Source organism: Rattus rattus, chromosome 14, assembly GCF_011064425.1.
Source record: "Rattus rattus isolate New Zealand chromosome 14, Rrattus_CSIRO_v1, whole genome shotgun sequence".
NCBI classification, from domain to species: domain Eukaryota; kingdom Metazoa; phylum Chordata; class Mammalia; order Rodentia; family Muridae; genus Rattus; species Rattus rattus.
The window spans coordinates 42,194,705-42,219,647 of NC_046167.1; the positions used below are offsets into that span (position 1 = coordinate 42,194,705).

At 39.9% G+C, this 24,943-nt stretch overlaps 1 protein-coding gene across 1 annotated transcript; it reads left to right on the plus strand.

The window, feature by feature from the left end:
- The first annotated feature begins 11,888 nt into the window (after positions 1 to 11,888).
- LOC116883577 (urinary protein 3-like) lies at positions 11,889 to 15,470 on the plus strand. The gene is made up of 4 exons (XM_032884758.1): positions 11,889 to 11,980; positions 12,804 to 12,920; positions 13,385 to 13,538; positions 15,302 to 15,470. Exons 1-3 carry the CDS (start codon positions 11,920 to 11,922, stop codon positions 13,510 to 13,512), a joined length of 306 nt encoding a protein of 101 aa, XP_032740649.1. The 5' UTR covers positions 11,889 to 11,919; the 3' UTR covers positions 13,513 to 13,538; positions 15,302 to 15,470.
- The last annotated feature ends 9,473 nt before the right edge of the window (positions 15,471 to 24,943 follow it).

Genomic DNA, 24,943 nt, shown 5'->3' on the forward strand with positions numbered 1-24,943 from the left:
GACATGTAAACTGACTTCAATCTGGCTTATATCGCTAATGAGATGAGACAATTTTTTTTTACATAGTATAACACAAAGTATGTTACAGGCTGTGGACTGCGCTCGGTGTCACCTTCTAAGAATTTGGCAAGAATTTGACATTGGCTATGACAAAGAAGTAGACTCAAGATGAATACAGTTGAGGAATGTGTTCTTTGTATCTTGATGGATCTTGTTAACACTCTGAATACTGAAATCATGGGAACTTTGTTTATGCTTTGTACTTTGACTATTTTGTATATGCTTTAGAACTGACCATAGCCTTTGTATATATCTAGAATGATCTGAAAGCAGCCTGGAAAAAACTAAACCTGCTTCAGGTATAGGCTCAGAACTGGCTGGAGTCATGTTATAATGTTGCTGAATTGTTTTTTTCTTTTCAATCCTCACTCCTTTCCCTAGACCCTGTTTACTGAGAGCTGGCTTGGAAAACAGGCATACCAGATAATGCTATAGGACAGTAAATTGTGGAGATAATCTAGTTGTATTTTAAACAGTAACAGACAATAGGGATCAACAAAGACACTCCCCAGAGATAGATTACATAGTGCTTTACTAACCTTAAAAATTTTAAATGCTAATGAACAAAAAACTATGACTTCTGAAAATCATTGGATTTGGAAAACACTGCTGAGCTAAACTAGCCTGTTTATTTTTAGGATATTCTCTCTCCTCCACCACCCATTTCTTTCTCTTTTTAAATTGATATTACATACCCACAATCCTCTTTGCCTATGAGAGTGTTCTCCCCTACCACTACCCTTTTCTTTTTCTTTTCTTCTTCTTTTTTTTTTAATTAACTTGAGTATTTCTTATATACATTTTGAGTGTTATTCCCTTTCCTGGTTTCCGGGCAAACATCCCCCTAATCCCTCCCCCTCCCCTTCTTTATGGGTGTTCCCCTCCCCATCCTCCCCCCATTGCCGCTCTTCCCCCAACAATCTAGTTCGCTGGGGGTTCAGTCTTAGCAGGACCCAGGGCTTCCCCTTCCAATGGTGCTCTTACTAGGATATTCATTGCTACCTATGAGGTCAGAGTCCAGGGTCAGTCCATGTATAGTCTTTAGGTAGTGGCTTAGTCCCTGGAAGCTCTGGTTGCTTGGCATTGTTGTACATATGGGGTCTCGAGCCCCTTCAAGCTCTTCCAGTTCTTTCTCTGATTCCTTCAACAGGGGGTCCTATTCTCAGTTCAGTGGTTTGCTGCTGGCTTTCGCCTCTGTATTTGCTGTATTCTGGCTGTGTCTCTCAGGAGCGAGCTACATCTGGCTCCTGTCGGCCTGCCCTTCTTTGCTTCATCCATCTTGTCTAATTGGATGGTTGTATATGTATTGGCCACATGTGGGGCAGGCTCTGAATGGGTGTTCCTTCTGTGTCTGTTTTAATCTTTGCCTCTCTATTCCCTGCCAAGGGTATTCTTGTTCCCCTTTTAAAGAAGGAGTGAAGCATTCACATTTTGATCATCCGTCTTGAGTTTCATTTGTTCTAGGCATCTAGGGTAATTCAAGCATTCGGGCTAATAGCCACTTATCAATGAATGCATACCATGTGTGTTTTTCTGTGATTGGGTTACCTCACTCAGGATGATATTTTCCAGTTCCAACCATTTGCCTACGAATTTCATATAGTCATTGTTTTTGATAGCTGAATAATATTCCATTGTGTAGATGTATCACATTTTCTGTATCCATTCCTCTGTTGAAGGGCATCTGGGTTCCACTACCCTTTTCTACCCACCCACTCACCCCAAAATTCCCCCAGCATCCCCCTTTTCTGGGACATCAAGTCTCTATAGGATTAAGCATATCCTTTCCCACTGAGGTCAGACAAGGGAATCCTCTGCTACATATGTGCCAAGGGGGCACAGACCAGCCTATGTATGCTTTAAAGTATGTAGTTGGTGGTTTAGAGTTGGGGTCCAGTTGAAGGACTCGGGACTTTTGCCAGCCTTACACCCACTGCCTCAGGTGAAGACTAGGCTAAGTACCAGCTTCCTCTCTTGGGTCAAGACTAGGCCAAGTTTCATTTTCCACCTACAGTTCTTGGGAAGAGCAGGAACATTCTAAAAAACTCATAGTATGTACTGACTGATAGTCACCTGATTCTCTGGTCCCAGATAGAGTTCGAAAGCGTGTCATCTCGTTGCTAGCCAATAGATTCAAAGGTCAATATGCTTAGCCAATAAGTTTAAACTGTAACCTTTCTGTTGTAAGCTGTACCCGTTAAAGTATAAAAAGTGGTTGTTAAAGCCATTGGGGGTTGCCTTCTAGTTACTCACTACAAGGGGCTGATTGCATGGAGCTTTGTTCTCATGTCTCACGCGGGGGGTCTCCCAGAAGTTAAGACTCACTTTGAGCCTTATACAGTTTCAATGACACTGGATTTGCATTCTCAACTGGAAGCAGCGGTATCTGTAAGGTGCATAATAAAAACACACAAAAAACTTTTTTTGGGGACAAGCTGACAGTCAAATTTCAAGGTTTGCAGTTTTTCCCTCTCTCTCTCTCCCTTTCTTTCTCTCTCTCTCTCCCTTTCTTTCTCTCTCTCTCTCTCTCTCTCTCATATATATATATATGAGAGAATATATGCATATTCTGTCTTTCTGTCTCTCCCCTCTCCCTTTCTCTCTCTACTCACTCACACAAAGTTTGAGACTGCAGTGATTAGAATCAAGTTATCCCTTAACTCTGCAGTTCTGCTAGCTTCTGATTCTGTAAATTGTACACAAGACTCTCCTAAGAGTCTGAGTGTATTGACATAGTTTTATTAATATATAATTTTATGCATTCGATAATTTCTTATCCATACATATCCAAAGGAGACAAGGAACTGTGGAACTGTAAAAGGTGGCCTGGTTTCTGGAGGAGCTCAGCTAGAAATTCCCCAGTGACCCTGAAAGGTCAGTAGGCATTTTGCCTGACTCCTATGAAACCAGGCCCCCATCACTAGCCACATACTTCCATAAATTAGTGGCCATCAGTCATGTAAGGGCAATCCTTCAAGGCTCTCCACAGGTAGAGGATGTGGCCACAGGTCACAAAAGCTCAAGACAGATCTATATTATAATGAGGCACCTAAATACCTGGAGGCTTAGCCAGTAAATTTTCCTTCCCAGAAATTCTTTCTGGAAAAGGTGTTTAATCTCTGATCCACCCTGAGAAGTGGGGTACAGTTTTACTCATCCACTCTCTGCCATTATAATAATGTCTTCAACCATGGACTGACTCTTTTTATTGGGATACAACGTGGGGAACAACAGAGAAGGCCTTTGCCTACAGAGCCACTCTCTAATCTTCCAAAGAAGGCCTCCCTGTGCTCCTAGCTATGACTGCCACTACAACCAAGCCAAACCAAGCTTGCCACTGTCAAGCCAAGAATTATTCTCATGGGACCATCTAAAGCTCCCCTTGATCCCCTTCTACCTCAGGCTAGATCCAGCTGTGGAATCCCAATCCTCTGTTATCAGCTCTCCTGGGGCTTCCAGCACTGCCTGGATCCCCAAAAATCAGAGAACCAGACAGCCCCAGTTGGAGTAATCTGAAGAGCCAGTGCCAAGATTTTCTCCTGTTATCATCTAAGAATAAACACAGCAAAAGCCAATTCCAATTTCTGTCTGGCAAAAAAAGTTCCTCTCAGTCTTCTGAAGACTCTTTCTAAAACTACAGGGACTCCTCTGCCCTCTAACCTGGGACATTTTTACCAAAGGGGCAGGAACTGACTGCTCTGGGGATAGGATCAGAGTCAGTCTCTATGTCAATGATGATTTATGGGGAAGGTGACTTAATGCTAGACACCAACTCCTCTCTTGGAATAGGGCCAGCAGATAAGGCAGGCTCCATCAAAGAACTTCTCTTAATGAATGCTCTCCTTCTGTGAGCAAGTGTTGAAGGTCTGGCCACTGAAGGGAGTGACTGGAATGTTTTTCACGGTCAAAGGTCTCGTAATAGTCTTTAAAATAATCACTAACTCACCACTATCTTTTTGGTGTCAAACCTTCAGCCCCAGCTGGGCTCATCACCTTGAAACTCCTCTTATGCAGACTTGACCAGAGCTTTGCCACTGCCCGAGTACAGCCTGCAGCTTGCTTGCTAGCAGGTATGCTTGCCTGCCACCCTTAAACCCACACTTCCTCACTCTGTGCTGTCCCTTCCTTAGAAGTTCGAGTGTCCAAGCAACAGGTAGATCCTTTCTTCAGGATCCAAGGCAAAGGTTTCAGGTTCTTGTTAATACCTGTTTCAGACTGGATCACTCAATAACTTGGAGTCCTTCATACACATGTGTGATGAACTGCTAACAGCAGCTAGACTGGACAAGGGGAGCAAAGGGGGGCATCTCTCCTTGGGGAGGAGGCTCAAGAGAGAAAGACAAAACTCCCTGGCAGAAAACAATTTCTCTCAACCAAATCATTCCCAAGTTAAGCACCAAGAGGACCAAGTAAAACTCTTTGACAAACAAAACAGGCAGTTCTATGATTCAAATATAGTCGTCAGTCCATGATTTCGAACACAGTCATCAGTCCAACTCCAAAAATGAAACCAAGGCCAAAACGACATGACAACACCACTGAAAACAAACTAGACAAACAAGACCAAGACAAGGCATCCTAACAGATGCCTGATACCTTTCAGTACTTGGCCCAAATTGCAGCTTAACCTCAGCTGCTTCCTGGATGAGCTGGACTGTCTGATCTCACCTCCCAATCGGATTCTAGAGTGCCTTGTAGATTTTTTCTCCTCCTAGAACATCCTCTAGGGCCTGTGGCCTGTGACAACTAGCACGTATGCCTCTCACAGCTGTAAGCCCTTCAAAGGGACCCATAGCAACCACTGAGGGGAGTCTAACCCCTCTCTTGGAGGGACTTGACACCCCCTCTGAAGGGACTTGAACCCTTCATACAGCAGAACCCACAAGACAACAGAAACAAAGATGAGACAACATGACAGAGAGACAAACAGAAAGTAAAACAGAACACAAAAAAACAGATTTGCTTGAGCTTACCTCTGATCTCTTTGCTAATTGTGGTCGGGTGGAGCATAGTTCCCAGCTGATGCACCAAGACCCCATAGTGGCCTTACCTCGGAAGCACCACCCACAGAGCACAGGTTGACAAACTGACCGCTGCAATAGCATGAGGGTATAATGCTTTTAATCCACGTATGTGGGGTTGCTCATCATGCAGGGAGAGGCAACCTTGAACCCAAAGAGCACACAACTTCTATTCAGTAAGGAGTGCAGACTTCAGCAACAGGGTTGGCTGGCCCATAAAATAATCACTAACTCTGCACTATCTTTTGTAACAATTGTTCCCTCCTGGGGGAACTGTGGACAAATATTTCCTATAAAGTATAAGAATTTCTTTAAATCTTTTTCCTTAACCGTATTCTTCACATTCTGAATGACTCCATGAGTCCTGTCACAAAAGGTGACTGTAGAATGCTTGTCCCATCACTCACCACTGAGATCTGTGTCATCTGGGTAGAAACACACCAAGCCTCTGAACCTAGGTCAAGTGGTCCATGGTTGCCAGAAGCTGGGGAACAAAGGCTCCAAGGGGAAGCAAAGGCTCTGATGAAGAAGGAAGACAGGCCTGTCTATTCACGGGGACAATGTTCTCCTCCAGGAGACCTCTAAACTGCGGCATGCTAGGTGTCATTTGTCAACGAGGGTGCTGAGGTTACCTGGAAGAGAATTGGGGACAAGAGACACAAAGAAGTATGTCAAGACAAGAGTCTGATCAAGACAACAATTTTATTTTTTCCCAAGGATGAATTTATACGATAACAGGGGTAACAGAGAGAGGGGGCAAGTGGGAAACATTTATGCAGGCCAAAGACACAGTATTCGTGTGGTCAGCTGATGTCAACATGGTGTTGGTTTTTCAGAGAGGTCATCACTTTCGGTATGTTGACATCAGGTGTATTTCTCAGCAAGGTCACAACTTTAACATATCATTATTAATACCATCAGATTTGTATTAGTCTTGTGCAGCTGGCTGGGGATTTTCCATGGACCTAGTTACACTTAACTCTAACCATAATAACATCAATAATGGAGGATTTCAAGGGCATCACTCACAACAGTTTAGTACCTATAAGCTCTGGTCGGTTGGCATTGTTGTTCTTATGGGATTGCAAGGCCCTTCAACTCTTTCAGTCCTTCCTCCTGTCAAGAAGGAGTGGGAGCATGCACATTTTGGTCATCTTTCTTCTTGAGGTTCCTGTGGTCTGTGGATTTCATCTTGGGTAATTCTAGCTTTTGGACTAGTATCACCTTATCAATGAGTGCATACCAAGTTTTTTTTTCTGTGATTGGGTTACCTCACTCAGGATGATATTTTCTAGTTCATTCCATTTGCCTATGAATTTCAAAACGTCATTGTTTTTGATAGCTGAATAGTACTCCATTTTGTAGATGTACCACTTTTTTTTTAATCCATTCCTCTGTTGAAGGGCATCTGGGTTCTTTCCAGCTTCTGGTTATTATAAATAAGGCTGTTATGAACATAGTGGAGCATGTGTCTTTTTTTTTTTTTTTGGAGTATCTCTTGGTTATATGCCCAGGAGAGGTACAGCTGGATCCTGAGGTAGTGGTAGTGCAATGTTCAGTATTCTGAGGAACTTCCAGACTGATTTCCAGAGTGGTGTACACCAACAATGGAGGAGTGTTACTTTTTGTCCACATCCTCGTCATCATCTGTTGTCACTTGAGCTTTTGCTCTTAGCCATTCTGACCGGTATGTAGTGGAATTGTCAGATTGTTTTGCTCAGGAATTGGCAAGATTAATATAGTAAAAATGACCATTTTGCCTAAAGCAATCTACATATTCAATGCAATTCCCATCAAAATTCCTACTCAGTTCTTTATAGAGATGGAAAGAGCAATTTTCAAATTTATTTGGAATAACAAAAAACCCAGGATAGTGAAAACTCTACTCAACAATGAAAGAATTTCTGGGGGAAACCACCATCCCTAACTTCAAGCAGTATTATAGAGCAATAGTTATAAAAAACTTTAAGGAATTGGTACAGAGACCAGCAGATAGGTCAGTGGAACAGAATTGAAGACCCAGAAATGAACCCACACACCTACGGTCACTTGGTATATGACAAAGGAGATAAAACCATCCAATTGAAGAATGATAGTATTTTTCAAAAAATGGTACTGGTTCAACTGGAGGTCTGCATATAGAAGACTGCAAATCAATCCATTCTTATCACCATGTACAAAGGTTCAGTCCAAGTGGATAAAGGACCTCCACATCAAACCAGATACACTCAAACTAATAGAAGAAAGAGTGGGGAAGTGTCTCTAACACATGGACACTGGGAAAAATTTCCTGAATAAAACACCAATGGCATATTCTGTAAGATCAAGAATAGACAAATGGGACCTCAGAAAACTGCAAAGCTTGTGTCAGGCAAAAGACACTGTCATCTTGACATAACGGCAACCAACAGTTTGGGAAAGATCTTTACCAATTCCACAACTGATAGAGGGCTAATATCCAAAACATACAAAGAACTCAAAAAGTTAGACTCCAGAGAACCAAATAACCCCATTAAAATGAGGTACAGAGTTAAACAAAACATTCTCAACTGTGGAATATCAAATTGATGAAAAGCACCTAAAGAAATGTTCAACATTTTTAGCCATCAGGGATGCAAATCAAAACAACTCTGAGATACCACCTCACACCAGTCAAAATGGCTAAGATAAAAAACTCAGGTGACAGCAGATGCTGGCCAGGATACGGAGAAAGAGGAACACTCCTCTATTTTTAGAGGGATTGCAAACTGTTGCATCGACTCTGTAAATCAGTCTGGATGTTCCTCAGAAAATTGGTCATTCCACTACTTGAGGACCCAGCTATACCTTTCTTGGGAATATACCCAAAGATGCTCCAAAATACAACAAAGACACAAGATCCATTGTGTTCATTCCAGCATTATTTATAATAGCCAGAAGCTAAAAAGATAGCATTTTCAACAAATGGTACTGTTTTTACTGCAGGTCACCATGAAGAAGAATGCAGACCAATTCATTCTTATTTCCCTGTTCAAAATGTAGGTCCAATTGGATCAAGGACTTCCACATAAAACCAGATACACTCAATCTCATAGAAGTAAAGTGGGGATGAGTCCTGAACACATGGACACTAGGGCAACTTTCCTAAACAGAACACCAATGGCTTATGCTCTAAGATCAAGTATCAATAAATGGGCCGCACAAAGTATCCTTTGTCTTGTTTCTGTAAGACAAAGGACACTGTCAATAGGATAAAACAGCAAGTAAAAGACAGGAAAAAGATCTTTACACGCCCTACATGTGATAGAGGGCTAATACTCAATATATAAAAAGAACAAAAGAACTTAGAATGCCGAGATTCAAATGACTCTATTAAAAATATGGTATACACAACAAACAAAGAATATTCATGTAGGGATATTGAGTGACTGAAAAGTACCTAAATAAATGTTCGACATCCTTAGTCATCAGGGAAATTCAAATCAAAACAACCCTGAGATTCCACCTCATGCCAGTCAGAGTGGCTAAGATGAAAAACTCAGGTTACACAGAGGCTGGCAAGGATGTCTAGAAAGAGGAAAACTCCTCCATTTTTGGGAGGATTTTAAACTAATACAACCACTCTTGAAATCAGTCTGGTGGTTCCTCAGATATTTGGATATAGTACTACCTCAGGACTCAGCTATACCACTCCTTGGCATATACCCAAATGATGTTCCATCATATAACAAGGACTCATGATTCTTTGAGTTCAAAGAAGCCTTATTTATAATAGCCAGATGCTGAAAAGAAAACCCAGAGGCATGTCCACAGAGGAGTGGACATAGAAAATATGGTACATCTACACAATAGAGTACAACTCAGCTATTAAAAACGACGACTTCATGAAATTCATAGCCAAATGGATGGAATTAGAAAATATAATCCTGTGTGAGATAACCCAATCACAAAAGTCACACATGGTATGCACTCACTGATAAGTGGATATTAGTCAAACAGCTCAATTTTCCCAAGACAAAGACCAGAGGCCATGCGAAGCTCAAGAAGGACTAACATAATATGGATTCTTCACTTTTTCTTAAAAGGGTTAACAAAAGTATTCCTAGGAAGAGATCTAGAGACAAAGATTGTAGAGGAGAGTGCAGTAATGGCCATTCTGAGCTTGCCTATCCTGGGGATCCAGCGCATATATATACAGTCACCAAACCCGTACAATGTTGCTGATGCCAAGAAGTGAATGCTGACAGGATCCAGATACAGCTGTCTCCTGGGAGGCTCATCCAGTGTGTGACAAGTACAGAGGCAAATTCTAACATGAAAACATTGAAATGACATTAGGATCCCCTTTGGAAGAGTTAGAGAAAGGATAGAAGGAGCTTGCAACCCCATAAGTACAAGAATTCGAACTAACCAGAGTTCACAGAGACTAAACCACTACCCAAAGAGTACACATGCACAGGCCCATGGCTCCAGCTGAATATCTAGCAGAGGATGGCCTTGTTGGTCACCAGTGGGAGGAGAAGTCCTTGGTTCTGCTAATACTGGATTCACAGTGCTTTTGAATATCAGGGCAGGGAGGCTGGAAGCAAGGGAGTTTGGAGAAGGGAACACCGTTATAGAAGTAAGGGGAGGGAGGATGGTATAAGGGGCTTATGGATGGGAAATCAGGTAAGGGTTTAACATTTGAAATGTAAATAAAGATACCCAATAAAAATATAACACTGACTCTAAATTAGGTTCTTTATAAAGAAATTCTCTCAGGAAAGACCTGGACAAAGTTCCACTGAGTCCCATACAATAATCTAAAGAGAGTTTCATCTTTATCCAATCTTTCCTTTTGGCACAATGTGCCTCTGTCTCTGTCTCTGTCTCTGTCTCTGTCTCTGTCTCTGTTCCTCTCCCTCTCCATCTCCCTCCCTCACTCCCTCCCTTTCCCCTTTCCCTCCTCCCCTCTCTCTTTGTGTGTGTCTTTGCTTGGGGGCTGTTGTGTTTGGGTGTGAATAATTCAGTTAGATTGATTAAAATTTGAAAACGTACTTGTATAATGTTTTCTGGAGGGCAGGAAGCTTGGCCAGAGCTAAAATCTACTTTACAGGAGGTAATCCAAACTGTTTCCTCCTCCCAGAGAAAAGCAATCATATATTTTTGATAATCCCGCTACAGTCTTAGTTTACAGAGAAGCATGGGAAGGTTAGCATGAATCATGTCCTGATATTTTCTTTTTGCACATTTTAAAATAGAAAGCTTGTGTTTTCACAATACAAATGTTTGTAAATGGGCTCCTTGAGGGAGTGTCTGTGTAAATTGTATTTAAAGTGAATTAATTCAGGATATTATTTCCTAAAAGGAGAACCATATACCTTTAAACATTTTTCAGACTACAGTTTACTACAATGGTAAATATTTAGAAAAATTTCATATGAAACAAAGATGTCAGGTGGATTTTCCAATGTAAAAATTAGAGGGAAATATGAGAAACTCATTGTTATATATCATTTGGGTGGTAAAAGTGAAGTTAATTTATCATCTTTCACATCTTTTCCAACTTTTTTTTCTGTTGCTGTGACAAACACTATCACCAAATGCAGTTTGAAAGAGGTAAAGGCTTATTTTTGGTTACATTTCCAGGCCATGGTAGTCCTTGAAGGACTTAAGAGCAAGGGCTGAAGAACTGAAACAGAAATCATGGAGGCACATTGCTTCTTGGTTGACTCACTCATTTCTCTCAGATAGATTATTCCTGCCTAAAGTTGATACTATTTGTGTAATACTGTGCTCTCCTACATCAACTGGACAACAACAACAACTCAGTCATAATCATAGACCAATATGATTCAGGCAATTTTTCAATTGACATTCCCTTTTCTAGGGTATGTCAAGTTTGCAAAAAAGTCTAACTAGGGCATCAGATACATTCTAAGAAAATCTATTGTCTTGTGAGAGTTTACCCATCCTTCCTGAAGCTTGCTGACTCATCAACAGAAAAGGAAAACCAGACCCTCAATGAAGGGCTGTTTTCTTTCTCACACTTTCCCCAAATATCTTTAATTTTCCTTTTTTGATAACCTTTCATAGAAGAATGACTCTGGAAGACAAACATAAATATGCTATTTTACAACTGTTTTATTGAACTATGAAAATTATATGTAGGCATATATCCCATTTCTATGAACACAGAATTTGAAAAGTTTGATGTATCAGGTTGAAACAAGTAGTTTTCTTCTGCGTGGAAATTCAGAGTAGCGTGCACATCAGGCTTCAAATGTATTGGCCATCAGATCACAGGAGTGAATCTCAGAGCCATGAGTACCTATTTGAAAGTTTTTGTGGAAAGTGCAGCAAGAGCTAAAACTTTGATTACCTAGATGCATTGATTAAACACAGAAAGAGATACTGATTATCAATTTTTGGGTTTTGGCTTGTTGTTTTGCCTTCTGCTATTAAAAAGAGTATACCATATTTCAGCTTAGTATTCTAAATGGGGAGAGCAGAGTTGCTTGGATACTGGGAGTATCAGGCACAAAAAAAGTACCTGAAGACAATTTTCCTTCTGGCCAGTTGGTTGCACTGCAGGTTCCTGAAAAGACCTGGAGGCACGAAGGGGAATATTAACTCTGACGCAGTTTTCCTTGAATTTAAGTTTTCCCTAAATGGAAGTTTTACAGATGATAATTTTAGCATCACAAAGTTAATAAAAATCTGTGCTCCCCTCTGGCTGTATGCTCAGTCCATTTCCTGGTATCCCATTGGCTGCTCATCCTAACCTAGGTTACAATATTTACCTGCCTTCCTGATATGGGTCCTGTGTACTCTGTCTTCTTCTCTGCTGATTTCTGGTTTGAAGATCAATCTCACTGCAATGGGAAAGCATATCTTGCTGCTCCCACTGGGCCTGTCTTTGCTCATGAGCTCCGTGCTAGGTAAGGTACTGGCAGATGATAGTGGTTGCCACTGTTAGGCAGACACACTGATTCTACAGTTTAGGGGATGTGATTAGCATGAAATAGGATAACATTAGAACTGACCCTGCTTCATTCTGATATCTATATCCACTTCTTCCCCTTGCTTCATCTGTTCACACTCAAAGATACTTTCCTTTCCTTCTCTTCATACTTTCTCCTGCTCCATGTCACCATCTCTCTCTCTTTCTCCTTTCCACCTCTCTTCATGTCTGTTCTCTGGAGTGCTTAAGCATGTTCAGTTCCTCAAGTTTACATGCACATGGGCTTATATTTGGATTGTAAGTGGGAAAGGAAATTCATTACCAGGATGAAAACAGTAAAAATATTGATTCATCCAATCCAGTATGATAGAATACTAACTTTAAAAATGGATTCCTGTGAGGATTTCCTGTATCAGAGATGCTTCCCTTTGTTGTTTGTGCATTGAACACAATACTGTCTGATAATGTCAGACTCTTGTCCCTTTCTGCCATCTCTCTCTCTCTCTTAGATGCCCTGGAATCATAATGCTGTGTGGTACTTTAGGGACCCCACATCAGAACTCCTATTTTTCATTCTGATAACTTGGTCTATTCTCATGGTATGAGGTTGCATTGATTTTCCAACTTTTTTTTTGTAGATTCCTGTGGTCATGAACCTTCATGAATGTGTTATCTCAGCATACAGCCAGCTCTTTTCCTGACTATTGCTCATTTATTCACCAGAGCCACAAACTCAGCTCCAATTGGTGCTTGAGTTTGGAGCCTGAATGAGACCCTTACATTGGCTTTTGCCTTTTCAGCTTTGCAGTGCTTCAGATGTGAAAGCTTCGATTCTACAGGAATTTGTTATTCTGATGTATATTTATGTCTGGCTTATCCTGGTGAGGTTTGTGCCTCAGTTGTAATAACCACTCGAGGTATGTAAGCTCTGGGAGCTCTGAACGTAATCTTGCTTGCCCTACAGCGTTGAACCCATCTCCACGATGCTGATGGCAAATGCAGAAACTGAAGGAAGATGTCTTTGCCGGTAAAAGTATGAGGGAAAAGTTCTTTTCCTTCTCTTAATGGCTCCCACCGACTGATAGTCAGACCAACAAATAAATGATGAAAAAAATATTATGAAAGATGTCTAGGTGATCCTTAGGCAAATTCAGGGTGAATATAGTCTAGTATGATAGGAATTGGATTTTAAAATTCCATTCAGCACTCTTGGAAATGAAGTCCCACCAGTGGGTTAGATTAATGGTTGAGGCATCGTGTCCCAGTGAGCCCATTCACTTATGGTTGTATTTCTATTGTACTTTCCATCTGACTCTTCAATGACTCATCAACTCTTTCCACTGATATTCACATTCTGCCTCTTGACTTTCTTCTTCTACAGATGGAAAATTTGTATATGGAAACCAGAGCTGTGCTGAGTGCATCGGTGAGACTATTGAGCAAGGAGATCTGTTAGTATCAACAAACTGTTGCTGGGCCAGCTCTTTCTGCAATGAAGTACATCGCTGATACTTTATTGTACCGAAGGATTTTAGGTGAGTCCCTACTCCTTCCCTGTGCTCCTGTAACCTCATAGCCCTGGTCAGCATGAATTGCTGATGTTTCAAAAGTTCAACAGACTGGAGTGATGTTCTCTGCTTCCCACCAGCCCTGGCACTCCCTCATTCTCACATCATGGTTTCCTTTTATTTTCCCCTCTGTCCCTCCAACAAAATAGATAAATGGCACAAGTTGCTTCTTCTACTCTCTCTGCACTGATTTAACAAACACTTTCTGTTTGTTGAACGCAGCACTGGGCACTGAGCACTGATTTTTGAAAAGTATTGAAAAAGAGAGTCCAGTCCTGAGACTAGTCTTCTATGAAGATTCTGTATCTGACAGGGTGGCCAGATAACTATAACTTCCCTGTCTTCAATCTAATCCATACACTGAGGAGGATATATTAGGAAGTGTTTGATTCCTGTGACTTTAACAAACTGCTGTTTGAGAGAAAGAATTTATTAAGGTCATTATTTGAGATAGTTTTACCTTATTATGTTAGGCTATATTGGAACAGAGATGTTCAACTCTTGGCTTTCCGGAAGCAGGGTAAAATAGGAAGGGAGCAGGACAAGATTCAACCACTATGGGTTGACCCTAAGTGGCTTATTTCCACAAAGCAAGATATATATCTATCAATAATCTATTCAATTTTCAAATGCATTATTAGGTCAGAGATATCTACCGCATCTCTGGAAACGATCTCAAAGACACAGACAGATTTTAATGTGATAGATCAGACATTCTCAGTTTCATGTACTGACTAGAATCAGATACCACAGGCTGAGAGTGCTTCTTTTCCAGTGTTCATTTCCCCAGTGTGGTCACATGGACATGTGCTTCTTTATTCTTCAAGAAATTTCTAATTTTTAGCTTTACTCCTACTAATTCCATAGATTTTGAAGTTCTATTTCGAATTTTTTACTTTTATATTTGTACCTGTATGTTTACATTTTTGGACAACCTAAACAGTGCAGACAATACTGTAAACAATTTCTAGGAATCCCATTCCACTCTGCCAAGACATAACTTTTTAATATGTCATACAGGTGAAGGCACGTACAAGATAGAACAAAGTATATCATTGGACTAGAAGGAAAGATGAATGGCAGAAAGGTTTCATAGAGAGGAGGAGACTGGTGTGAGGCATGAGAAGAAGCAGCAGAGAGAACATGGAGGCTGATGTTGAGATTCATCTCTGCATATTTACAGGGTGTTAGTAATATACTTAAGGGATGGATGCGTATAGGGCTTTTTATGTCTAGGTGGGCAATGTTTTCAATCTTACCAATTTCGTTAGAGGTTATGGTGTTGTGTGTTCTTTCATGTGGTGATTTAACTTCAAGCGTATGTGGTGGCTGGTGACACTAGGCTGCCATGGAATTGGAATATATATTTTGGGCATGGTGGCAACCTGCTTTGGGAACTAAATGAGTAGAGAGATTGTTACGAGTCTCAGAGAGAAGTCATCAGCACTGTCATATGGGATAGAGCAAATCAGGTTAGAGGCTTTGCTGACTGAGATGAGGATATCTACCAAATATCTTGGGGCACTGTGGTGTAGGATCTAGTGCGGGGTAAAAGACAGTATCAGTTTTTATAATTTTATAGCAACTTAGCTTGCTTACTCTATTTCGTATACAGTATACATTTGATGCCTTCTAAATTTTTGAGTAGGTCATAATAATTTTTTATTTATTATAAATTTTAAAGTCATATATTTACAAACAGTGACATCATTTTAATGCTCTTTTTTCAGTGCTGTTTATTGAGTCTTGACACTGGAGCATGCCAGAAAGAATAATCTACTGACCATGTCTGGACAACTCACTATGATTTCTACATCGTGTTTTCTGACTACATGTATATCATATGTTCTTGGGTGATCTGTAATAAATTGAAAGCCTTACATATTTTAATTTGAACTATATGCTGTTTAAATTATTTTTTGAACTTTATTTATTTACATCCAAACTGTTGCCATTCCTCCTTGTACCCCCTTCAGGGTTCTTCACCTTATCCACCCTATTCTGTACTTCAGAGAAAATGTTCCCCAATTCATGGCAACCCTTACTCTGGGACATCAAATCTCTACATGATTAGGTACATCCTCTTACACTGAGGCCAGGCAAGAGAGTAAGGTCTTCTGCTACATATTCTCTAGGAGCCTCAGAATAGCCCATGTATGGTCTTTGGTTGTTGGTATAGTCTCTAGGAGTATCCGGGATCCAGGTTAGTTGACAGTGTTTCACTTCCTATTGGGGTTGCCATTCCCTATGGCCCCTTAAATCTTTTTCCTAGTTCTTCCATAGGGGTTGCTGACCCCAGACCATTGGTTGGCTATAAGTTTCTCCATATGTCTTAGTCAGGCAGATGTACAACCTATCAAAGGACAGCCATGTTAGGCTCCAAAATCGCATGTTGGACCAGTCATAGACAAGCCATTCCTTCACTCTTGGGTCCATTTCTGTCCCTGCATTTCCCATTGATAGGAACAATTCTGGGCCCAAAAATTTGAAAGTGGTTTGGTATTCCCATCCCTCTACTGGGGGCCCCTTTTAATTACAGGAGGTGGACTCTTCATTATGGATTCTCCATCTCCCTATGTTGGGTATTTTGGCTAAGGTAACCCACATTGATTCCTGGATGACTTTTACATCCCAAGTCTCTGGAACATTCTAGAGGTTCTTCCCACACACCATCCCTACCCATGGCAGCTATATATTTCCATTCATTCTCTGACCCTCTGGGCTTCTCTGCGCTCTCTCCAATACATGATCCTATGCCCCACTTTCCACTCAGGTATTTTTCTCCGTCTGCCTCCCATGAGTTTTGTGTTCCCCTTTCCAAGTGGCATTGAAGCACCCTCACTTGGCCTTTCTTCTTGAAAATCTTCATTCAATCTCTGGGACATATGATAGGTATCCTGCACTTTTTGGCTAATATCTACTTATCAGTGTGTACATACCATGCATGTCCTTTTGTATAGCTCATTCAGGATGATATTTTCTAGATCCATCGCTTTGCCTGAAAATTCATGATATTCTCATTTTTAATAGCTGAATGGTAATCCATATTGTAAACGAACCACATTTTCTGTATCCATTCTTTGGTTGGGGTACAACTGGGTTATTTCCAATTAGTGGCTATTATGAATAAGGCTGTGTTGACATAGTGAAACACATGTTTCTGTGGTAGGGTGGAGCATCGTTTTGGTATATGCTTAGGAGTGGTATAGCTGGGTTTTGAGATAGAACTATTTACAATTTTCTCAGGAAAGGCCAGCTTAATTTTCAGTTGTTGTACCAACTCACAATTCCACCAGCAGGGGAGGAGTACTCCTCTTTCTTCATATTCTCACCAGCATATGGTGTCACCTGAGATTTTGGTCTTTCTCATTTTAATTGGTGTAAAATGGGATTTCAGGGTTGCTTTGATTTGCGGTTCCCTGATGACCAAGTATGATGTTGAACATTACTTTAAGTGCTTCTCAGCCATTTAAAAATTCAATTTCAACATTTTCACATTTATTAATATACGGATGGGTGTCAGCCTCTGTGTTTGTGTTCATATTATTCACATTCAATGACAGATGTATGTTCTAAACAACGTATGAGCTCCATGATCTCTTTGTACCACATTGGGTCTGAAATTTGAAGTTGGTTGTCTGGCTTGGCACTCAGTCCCTTATATCCTGAGTCGTCTCTGCTTTCAAATGTTAAAATCAGATAATTAGGTAGTTGTTGGGTTGCCTAGTATTCCTGGGTTTTTTCTGTCAAGCCTAATGAGAGGACCTATATTCCTGGCACCCAAATTATAGAAGATGAGGACAGATTACTACAGATTTACATCTGGTCTTCCCAAAATGTCCATTGCAGTGTGTTACACACACACACACACACACACACACACAAACACACACACCCAGACAGACACAGACACACACACATGGACTGTAATGTGCCTTTGGTGTCAAATAATCATGCCATCATTGTCATGCTTTCCCAAACTTTTTAATTTCCTTGTTTCCATGTTATAGAGTTCTATTTTTTTATTTTTGTTGTTGCTTTTTAAATATCCCACCCGGGTTTTTTTATACAGTTTATTAGAAGTGACACCAACATAGTGAAGCAGATATTGTTGAGGTGTTTCACGTTTACAATGGTAAATCTAGCACTTGGGAGAGGAAGGCTGCTGAAAGAGGAATTCTTCAGTCTCAGCTACAAAGAGTTCAATGCCAGCCTGAAATATATGATACACCATCTGAGAGAGAGAGAGAGAGAGAGAGAGAGAGAGAGAGAGAGAGAGAGAGAGAGTTTGAGAGTTTGTGTGAAGGGGCAAATGATGTTCCAATTTGGAAGCTTCCATATCTGCTCCTACAGTAAAAGATTTCTGTCTGAAGTTTCACAAGAATCTTACCAAAGCACTTAGATATATTCTTTTTTTCAATTCTTACAGTACATCTATACCTCTTATACTGTCTCCTTTCTTCCTGCTGACATTGGACTTTAACGCATGACCTCAATCTTGATAGAGAAGCTTTCTACTATTGATTTGAATTCTAACCCCAAGAGACAGGGTTTCATTTACTGGTTTCTGTGTGTTTCTTGGGAATCAAACTACATGTAGGCAAACACTTTGCTCCCTGAGCTGCATTCCAAGCCCAATAAGTGTCACTGCTGTGTTTTTACAATATTCTCATAGGTCAACTTGAGATTGTCATATCTTACTACATGCATGTGCATTCTTCATATTTTTGAACATTACTTTATTTTGTGATTTCTACACAATTTATACAGTTCCTATATTAAGGATATTTTGATTATTATAAACTTGGTATGATTACAAGAAAAAATTCTGTAAATATTTCTGAGAACCAGATAGTCCCCAAAGTAAAGGGGTACAATTTGAACTTTTGACTTCTTGTTGTTCAATGTGATTCACATTAGGTAAAAACTTGTATTGGGTACCTTTCTATATTTTATATCCTGCCATATTACCACACACCAGACAAAAACACCTTTAGTAAGGAAAGGTTTCCTTTGGTTTACTACTAAAGGGTGTATTGCCCCTCCTGGCAGGATATGCATGGTGGCTGGAATGTGTAGTAATATTCATATTCTGTTCATAGTCAGGAAGCACAAAAATGGATGCCAGTGCTCAGATTTCTTGTTTGCTTTATTATTCATTTTCTGTTCATACCAAAAAGCCATCACATGGCCGAGAGTTGGGTATATTTCAAGTGTACTTCCTTCATTAAATATGTATGGAAATTCCCTCCTACACTGTATGAGGGTGCTATAAGTGTATTTGTCAAGTATTTCTAAATCTTATCAAGTTTAAAATGAGGATTAACCATCATAAAACAGTATATAAATTATGTACTTTTCGAATGGCCAAAAAGCACCTGAAGAAATGTTCAACATTATTATTCATCAGGGAAATGGCCGTCAGAATGGCTAAAATTAAAAACTCAGGTTACAGCCGATGCTGGTGAGGATGTGGAGAAAGAGGCACATTCTTCCATTATTGTTGGGATTGCAAACTGGTAAAATTGGATGTTCCACTACCTGAGGGCACAACTATACCTCTCTTGGGTATATACCCGAACGATGCTCCAACATACAGCAAAGAAACATGCTCCCCACTATGTTCATAGCAGTCTTATTTATAATAGCCAGAAGCTAGAAACAACCCAGATGCCCTTCAAGAGAGGAATCGATACAAAAAAATGTGGTGCATCTACACAATGGAGTACTACTCGGCTATCAAAAACAATGACTTCATGAAATTCATAGGCAAATGGTTGGAACTACAAAATATCCTAAGTGAGGTTACTGAATAAAAAAAATACACTTGGTATGCACTCATTGATAAGTGGATATTAGCCATAAATCTTGAATTACCCAAGATGCAATCCACAGGCACAGAAAGCTGTAGAAGTAGGATGACCAAAATGCGGATGCTCCCACTCCTTCTTAAAGGGGGGAAAATCCATAGAAGGGGATATGGAAGCATAGTTTAGAGCATCGACTCAAGGAATGGCTCTTCAGAGCCTGACCTTCAGGTGGCCCATATATATACAGCCATCAAAACTAAATAAGATTGATGAATCTAGAAAATGCAGGCTGAGAGGGACCAGATATAGATCTCTTCTGAGAGACACATCTAGAGCATGTCCAGGGCAGAGGTCAAAGCTAGCAGCAAACCACCTAACTGAGAATAGGACCCCAATGAGGGGGAATTAGAGGAAGTATTGAAAGAGTTGAAGGAGCTTGCAACCCCATAAAAACAACAATGCCAACAAACCAGAGCTTCCAGGAATTAAATCACTAGGGAAAAAGTATACATGAACTGATCCAGGGCTCCAACCTCATATGTAGCAGAGAATAGACTTGTTGGGTCAGCAGGGGAAAGGGAAGGATCCAAGGTTGGATCCCCAGTGCAGAGGAGCATGGAGGTGGCTATAAGGGGGGGGGTTGTATAGGGGAATACCTGTCTGGGGGAGGAGCAGGGAAGGGTATGGTGGTTTATGGACAGGAAACCTGGAAGTGGAATAACCTTTGAAATGTAAGTAATGAAATATGTCGAATGAAAAGTTGCAAAAAATATGTCCTTTTCCTTGACTAGCAATGAATACTATTTGGCACTTTTCGACATGAGTAGATGTAGTGACCTAGATTAGTCAATTGTACAGTATTTTTTTCATTAATTAATTAATTTATTTTTATTGGATACATTTCTTTACTTACATTTCAAATGTTATTCCTTTTCCCGATTTCTTGTCCATAAACCCCCTATACCTTCACCCTTCCCAAAAAGGGTGTTCCCACCCATTAACTACCCCTTACAACTCCACCCAACATTCCCCTGCACAGAGGTCCAACCTTGGCAGGACCAAGGTCTTCCCCTTCCACTGATGCTCCAACAAGGCTATTCTCTGTTATATATGCAGTTGGAGCCGTTGGTCAGTACATGTATAGTCTTTCCCTAGTGGTTTAGTTCCTGGAAGTTCTGGTTGGTTGGCATTGTTTTTCTTATGAGCTTGCAAGGCCCTTCATCTCTTTCAATCATTTCTCTAATTTCTCCAACGGGGTTTGCTGCTAGTGTTCATCTCTGTATTTGATATGCTCTGGTTGTGTCTTTCAGGAGAAATCTATATCCAGTTCCTGTCAGCATGCACTTCTTAGCTTCATCAAATATATCTAGTTTTGGTGGCTGCATACATATGGGCCACTTGTTGGGCAGGCTCTGAATGCCCTTTTCTAAAGTCTCTGCTCTATCCTTTGCCTCCATATTTCCTACTATGGATATTTTTGTTCCCCCTTTTAAGAAGGAGTAGATGTGTCCACATTGGTTTTCCTTCATCAGGAGCTTTGGCCTGTGGATTACAACTCGGATAATTCAAGCTTTTGGGCTAATATCCACTTATCAATGTGTACATACAATGTGTGTTTTTCCGTGATTAGGTTACTTGACTCAGGATGATGTTTTCTAACTTCATTCCATTTGCCTATGAATTTCATGAAGTCATTGTTTTTGATGGTTGAGTAGTACTCATTGTGTAGATATACCACATTTTCTGAATCTATTCCTCTGTTGAAGGGCATCTGGGTACTTTTTAGCTTCTGGTATTATAAAGAAGTCTGACACGGACATAGCTTTAATCATAATAGACAAAAATGTCTCTCAGCAGAAGAATAGATAGCAAAAATGTTCATTTACACAATGGACTACTCAGCTATTAAAAATGAGGTCATCATGACATTTGCAGGCAAATGGATGGAAGTAAAAAAAGCCCATCTTGATTAGAATAACCCAAATCAAAGGTACATGAATTTTATGTACTCATAAGTATAAATAAGTCATAAACTACAGAATATTCACACTATAATCCATATGCCCAAAGATAAATAAGAAGCAGGACTGATGGTAGGATGCTTGAATATCACTCAGAAAGTGATACAAAATAGTCATCACAGGTGGATGGTGGAAGGAATATGTGTTGGAGAGAAGATGAGAACTGGCATATATGAGGTATCACGTATATAGAAGATAAACTGATTGGTCCTCTTGCAGGTTCCCCAACAACTAGAGCAGGGGCTCCTGATTCTGTTGCTTGTCTGAGTATCCTATTCCCCGTTGTGAGCTGGTTTTTGGGCCTCAGTGAGAGCAAATGTGCTTAGTCTTGATGTGTCTTGAGGTGAAAGTGTGGGTTAGTATCCAAGGCAGATGTACCCTCTTCTCAGTGCTGAGGAGGACAAAGGAGGTAGGAGAAGGGATTGAGAGGAGCAAATGTGATCAGGATGGAAAATGAATCAATACACATATTAATGAGAAAAAAAACATTCAAAAACTGCAAGGTTTGCTTCCCAAGGAAGCTGGTTGATTGAGAAGTGATAGAGATAATTAGTCTTCCATGTGTAATTGCTTAAGGTCTGTGATGTGCACATGAGAGTTTCTCCTACTTATATACATACAGAACTTTACACATAGATACTCTGGAAGAAAAGGTGAAAATCTCTGTTGATTAAACCTAGATGAACAATGCCTTCATCTAGGTCTCTTCAGTGTTAATGGCGGAGTCTTCCATTTCTTATTCTTATGTTTCGAGGCATGATCTGTATGTAACTTACTAGTTAGGCATGTATACAACACACAAAGACCATGGAAGACTCAGGAACAGGTACATAGGTTCATAGCATTAAAATGATGTAAACACCTTGAAATTCTTACATTTAAAATATTTCTATATATTTAACTTTTTGGAAACAAGGTCCAACATTTACTCTTTTCCAGATCCAACAAATGATATGTCTAGTCCATCCTAGATATCATTTCTTTATCACTTTGCACTGTCACCTGCATGTGTTGAAATCCATCAGCCTCTGAAGCCAGGTTTAAGAAATTCCCATCAACCAGACTACTGGATCGCAGCAGAGTTCTTCATATACCTGCAATTGCTTTCTTATACATTAAGAAAAACTTCTTCCTTTAATAGTTACCATATAATGAAAATGTATAGTATTTAGCCCCAGCTTGCCCAAACAACCTCAGCCTTTAGTGAGAAAACTTGCATCTGAGAGGGAAGGCATGAGGTAGAGTTGTAGCAAGATAGCTTCTGCAGAGGTGCTGTTTAGACTTGGTCAGAAAGACAGATGTGACACCCTTTACCATGCTGTCATCTCAAGAGAAAGCACACAGTTGAATCTGCCATGAATTCATTCTGGTGCTTCCTTTAGATTTTTGTGGAAGAATCAGAAAATAAGCAAACCCTCCATTCTATCCTATATCCCTGATGTGATAGCAGTATTTCATATCTCAAACATGCTGAAGTTATGGGTATTCCTTGGAAAGAAGGTTTAGCTAGATAGGGCTTTGAGGAGCAGACAAGGTAATAGGAGACTAAAAGGCCTAAAATTCATCAAATCCATTATCAAACTTAAAAGAAAAAATATAAATTAACAGGGCTGCAGAAATTATTCAGATTTTCTTTTAAAGACCATCACTCAAGTCCCAGCATCCATGTGGTGGCTGATAATCATCTGTAATTCTAGTTACAGGGAATAAAATGCTCTCTTTTGGACTCTAAATCCAGTATGTATGCATATGTTATGCAAAACATGCTTATAGGTAAAATACCCATATGCATTTAATAATATCTTTTGAAATAACAAAATGTTGTTATGAAAGAAATTAATTAAAAATATTGATCCTTTCTAAGCATAGTGGCCTGCAATGTAATTTCAGCTCTCATAAAGCAGAGATAGACAGAGATCTGTGAGTGACTGATAAATCTTGCCAATATAAGAAAGTCCATGTTACAAAAGGATACAGTATGAGTTTTGTCCCAAGTTTTAAAAAGAAAATAACAGAATTTGCCTGAGGTGAAAAGAATGGTAGGAGGAGAAAGTTAAAACCAATGAAAGTGCCTGGATAGATCTGGAAGCTGATCATGGGCATATTTCTGAAATGTCCCTCCTTTATTCTAATCATTTCTGCAAACACTAGAGAGGAATGATTCCATTCCTCATATCGTAGGACATTTTTGTTCCTATTAAATTACAACAGATTATAGTTTATTTAGATTCAGAAACCAAGCAGTGGAATAAAACTTAATGAGAAAGGCAACTACTTTCTTTGTGGCTAAGACCTATATGTAGACCTAAAACTTGAGAGGGTGCTATACTTAAGAGATTTAGAAGGTTTCCCATCCCCTAATGCTTTTCTCCATCTCAGCTTCTCTAAAGAAGGAATTTCTATGTTTAGTCCCTAGCAGAAAATATAAGAAAAATAAAATGTCTGTAGCTCTAGACAGAAACTGGTCAGAAGTTTGCAGATTTGGAATAATCTCTGAGAATTATTTTGGTCACAGATGATAATAGGTGCAAAAGTTAATATTAAAAATTACATTTCCCATCACATAACCTAGAAAACCACAGTCTCTACTACAGATGTACAAACAATGCCTCAGCTCCAGACAGAAATGGTCCTCCAAAACAAGAAAACCCTAGACACACTTTCTGCAGAAGTCAGATCTGTATATGCCCTGATTAAGGAAACTTGTTCTTTCTGCATCAATAATTCAAAAGAAATAGGGGGGAAATCTCTGTAAAATAATACAAAAGTTCAAACCTGACAGGGGATAACTCAAGAATTAGTACAGATCATCTGGTTTGGAAAGATCTTTGGTACCATTTCTCAGTTTGTTTAGGCTCTCTTTGTTTTATAGTTTCTTTGGCCTTAATCCTATTTTGCAACGTTGGCTTACTTAATGTTCAAGTACAACTATTTAACAATGAGCATGGACCACATGGTGACCAATGCAGCTTGAAATGTTCCAGCCTATCTACATCACAGATTCTAGATCACATCATAATTTTACTTTCAGGTTTGATTATTTACTATGTCTTGTGAGAGTTTCCTTATCCTTCCAGAATGTTTTGTATTGCCTTGGTAGAGGGTGTGAGTATATACAACTGCTATCTTTGAAAGCAATATAATTCTTTGGGAAAAACTTCCCCATAGTGGAATCATACAGTACTATATCTCTGTCTACTCCAACACTGGGATCCCCATAACACACTCCTGTTTTCACCAAGAATAGAGAAGTTACAGATTTATGAACTGAAAGGTGGTTTCAGGAACCTTTAAGCATCTGCTGGCAAGAACGAAAGCACATAATCGAGAGAGGCAATGAGACTAGACCCAGAATGTGGGGACTTGACAGTTGAGGGCAAAGATCAGTTAATATGAATACAATAGTGACCCTGATTAATTCCCCGTGTAAGTGACTTTCAGAATGAATGGCAAGGACTGATATACCCCACAAGGTGCAGATTCTGTTCAGAATCTGCCATATACAGGATCATACATTGAAGGATAAGATGGTGTGGTATAT

What these genes read in the sequence shown, in the direction of transcription:
- LOC116883577 (XM_032884758.1), top strand. Translation starts at nt 11,920, where the DNA reads ATGGGAAAGCATATCTTGCTGCTCCCACTGGGCCTGTCTTTGCTCATG. An exon ending in GCTCATGAGCTCCGTGCTAG is followed by an intron (nt 11,981 to 12,803) that starts GTAAGGTACTGG and finishes TTGCCTTTTCAG; the next exon opens with CTTTGCAGTGCTTCAGATGT. An exon ending in AGTTGTAATAACCACTCGAG is followed by an intron (nt 12,921 to 13,384) that starts GTATGTAAGCTC and finishes CTTCTTCTACAG; the next exon opens with ATGGAAAATTTGTATATGGA.